At 46.8% G+C, this 3,168-nt stretch overlaps 1 protein-coding gene across 1 annotated transcript in view; it reads right to left on the bottom strand.

The window, feature by feature from the left end:
* LOC106938657 (isocitrate dehydrogenase [NAD] subunit alpha, mitochondrial) overlaps positions 1–2,717 on the bottom strand; it is an 11,246-nt gene extending 8,529 nt beyond the window's left edge. Inside the window, exons 1-4 of the mRNA XM_015020785.1 lie at positions 2,606–2,717; positions 1,134–1,193; positions 569–652; positions 382–496 (exon numbers count right to left, since the gene is read on the bottom strand). Of these exons, the coding sequence (XP_014876271.1) occupies positions 382–496; positions 569–652; positions 1,134–1,193; positions 2,606–2,635 (289 nt within the window). The 5' untranslated portion in view covers positions 2,636–2,717. The remainder of the gene's footprint in view (positions 1–381; positions 497–568; positions 653–1,133; positions 1,194–2,605) is intronic.
* Positions 2,718–3,168: the final 451 nt, after the last annotated feature.

Raw genomic sequence — 3,168 nt, 5'->3', positions numbered from 1 at the left:
TAGCAGCATTATTAGCGGCAGTGTTAGCAGCAGCGTTAGCAGCATTATTAGCGGCAGTGTTAGCAGCAGCGTTAGCAGCATTATTAGCGACAGTGTTAGCAGCATTATTAGCAGCTGCGTTAGCAGCATTATTAGCAGCAGCGTTAGCAGCATTATTACCGGCAGTGTTAGCAGCATTATTAGTGGCAGTGTTAGCATTATTAGCAGCAGCGTTAGCAGCATTATTAGCGGCAGTGTTAGCAGCATTATTAGTGGCAGTGTTAGCATTATTAGCAGCAGCGTTAGCAGCATTATTAGCGGCAGTGTTAGCAGCAGCGTTAGCGGCAGTGTTAGCAGCAGCGTTAGCGGCAGTGTTAGCAGCAGCGTTAGCGGCATTAGAACCTTTTAGGCCGATCTTGCTGCGGTCCATGGACTCTTTGGCGTCTGCAGGGATCATCCACTTCCCTCCGGGTCCCTTGATGGCCATCACGTTCCTCTCCTCCCATTGGACCGGAGCCTGCAGGGGAAAACTCAGTTCAGTTCTCCGTTCTGGATCTGGTGGCCCAGTTCTGGTCCGGTGCCGACTCACCTTAGCGGCATCAAAGATCTTGACAACGGCGGCAGAAATCTCCGGGCCGATGCCGTCTCCTGGAATCAGAGTCACCGTCTGCATCTGGAATCGAACAGAACCGCCATCAGTTCCTCTGGACTGCCCCAGAACCGCCTGGACCCAGATCAGACCGAGCCTGATTCCGGTCCAGCAGACCAGAACCAGCCCTCCATCAGGAGACTCCAGCAGGACAGCACAGAGAGGTTCTGTCTAGAACAGACCCGCCTCAGACCTGTGGTTCTGTGCGTCATCCAGAACCACAGGCGCAGAAGGGTCCAGGTGCCATCGGATCAGAACCGGGTCATCGCTGGAAGCAGGCAGGGCAGCTAAGAAGCTGCTCCTGTCCAGGACAACTATCCAGAACCATCCAGAACCAACTGGACTTCTGAAGGACAGAGAATAACCTAAGGACTACAGACAGGCGCTGGACTCAGGTCAGAGGTCAGAGGTCAGACCGGTGAAGATTCTAAAGTTAAAGCAGCATCAGGGGAACTGGGACTGGAGGTGCTGGTCCAGACCCACTTCTGAGACCCGGTTCACTCACCCCTCTGGAGAAGGAAGAGACAGCCGGCCTCCTGTTGGCTCCGCCCATCACCTGGCTCACCTGCAGCAGACAGGAAGCAGCTTTACTCACCTGAACAACTAAAACACTAATCAGCTAAAAAATCAAACATTTCTGTGGAGATATTCATTAAAGCCACATGATGAATTATTTATTTTATTACTTTGTGGTTCAGGCGCCAAAATGATGAGTTATAAAAAAATTTAAAAAACACAAAAACAATCAGAACACAGTAAATTAAAAACATGAAGTTTTAATCAGGCGTTCAGCACAGAAACTTTAACACTTTGAGAAGATTCACGATGGAGGAACGACGGACGCCATGATGTTCAAACTGAAACTGAATAACCACGAGATTCATGGTGTAAAACGTTTTACATTAAAAACCGTTTTACACTATGTGAATAGATGAAGAGCGTATTCTTCATGATTTATTCCCGTTTCTCTGCATCAAATCAATTATTTCTCTATTAATACCCGCCTCTTCTACAGAACTTTATAGCAGAACTCAGGTTGGGACCAGAAACCCGCAAACTGGAGATATCGGATCAGATCCGATTAGAACCAGTCGGAACCAGTTATTATGGGAAATCATGTGAACAATGAATGAATTTGGCAGCTGTTTTCAGTGAAGCTGCTCAGTTAGTCAGGCTGTCTGCTCCAATAGTTTCACACCATGTTTCACCAACAGAGGAATGAAATGAGCTCCTTCAGTTTTCACACTTCTCTCTACTGTGAAGGAGGCAAAATTTCTAGTATCCATCTTTCAGGCAGCTAGCATACAGTTCACAGCAACAGGTGGGGGGCAGGCAGCCCAGCATTAAGAGAAAACATTTGTAAACAATGATGGATCGGCCCTGGTTTAAAGCTCTGTCCTACACTGAGAGGTCAAGGTTCAAACTAACAGGAGCTCTGTTGCTACACCTAAACATCACATCCTGTACACGTGTTTTAATGAGTGATGCGTTCAGTTTCAGCCGAAATGAACAGACACCCCACCTTCTTTTCCTGACCTTTGACCCTTTAATTTCATTTATAGGTTTCAGTCCAACTCGAAGGAAATCTTAAATGAGTCATTTTTAAACGGAGTCTGGGGTCGGTGAGGCTAAGCTAGCTTCCAGTCTCTAGTTCCAGTGGTTCCGAGAACTAACGAAATAAAAAGGCAGAGCAGTGAGCAGCATGAGCCGGCTAATCGCTCCAGACAGACGAGGGAAGATTTCTGGATGAAGCTGAGGAAACTTCTCTACCATCTGATTTCCCTGCTGAAGGACGCCAAGACCGCTGCTAACAGCTAGCAGGCTAACAGTGGAGTCAAAATCTTGATCTAACCGGAACAGAGACCCGGAAGCTTCGGTTGCCACAGAGAGCCCCGCCGAACCCCTCAGAGCCTCGCAAAGCTACGGCGGAACCACTGGTAGAGACTTTCCAACACTTCCAGAACATTTTCCTCTTACCAGTGACCTCCACACGCTGCCTGCTGCCATCCTGACGATAACCTGAGATCCTCCTTGTGCGAGATGCCTCACTACGAACAGCCCGCCACAGAGCGAAGATTCTATGACTGAAAGATGCCTCACTGCTTTACATCCTCCTGAGACTGGAGATGGAAATTTAACCACCCGACTCTAATCTCGTGTATTTACATGTAAGTGTTAATAAATACATATTGTCCTATTTTTTAAAAAAATAAGCTTGAACTTAAAATTTATTGTCATTGTGTTCCTCCTACTTTCACATCTTGAGTTTTCAACTTCTGACAACTGTATTATGTTTCTGTTATAATGTTGTACAGAATAAAAGGCAACCAGATCAAATTATTTTTGGTATGTATAACCCGTCCTTCCAAACAGCGCTTGGTGCTCAGAGCAGAAATTCCCTGCTGGGCCTCCGTCCGTGGAGGCGCAGGCGATTCTTCTTTGTGGCTGCGTCCTTGGCGCGTATCTGTATCTGTACTTTACTTAAGTAGATTTAATAATGGATACTTTCTACTTTTACTCCACTACATTTTACAGTAAGT

Source organism: Poecilia latipinna, unplaced genomic scaffold (genome assembly GCF_001443285.1).
Source record: "Poecilia latipinna isolate Pla-1442-1.1 unplaced genomic scaffold, P_latipinna-1.0 Scaffold2660, whole genome shotgun sequence".
Classification (NCBI taxonomy): domain Eukaryota; kingdom Metazoa; phylum Chordata; class Actinopteri; order Cyprinodontiformes; family Poeciliidae; genus Poecilia; species Poecilia latipinna.
The sequence above is the reverse complement of the archived record's forward strand: the minus strand, read 5'-3'. Positions and strand labels throughout refer to the sequence as shown.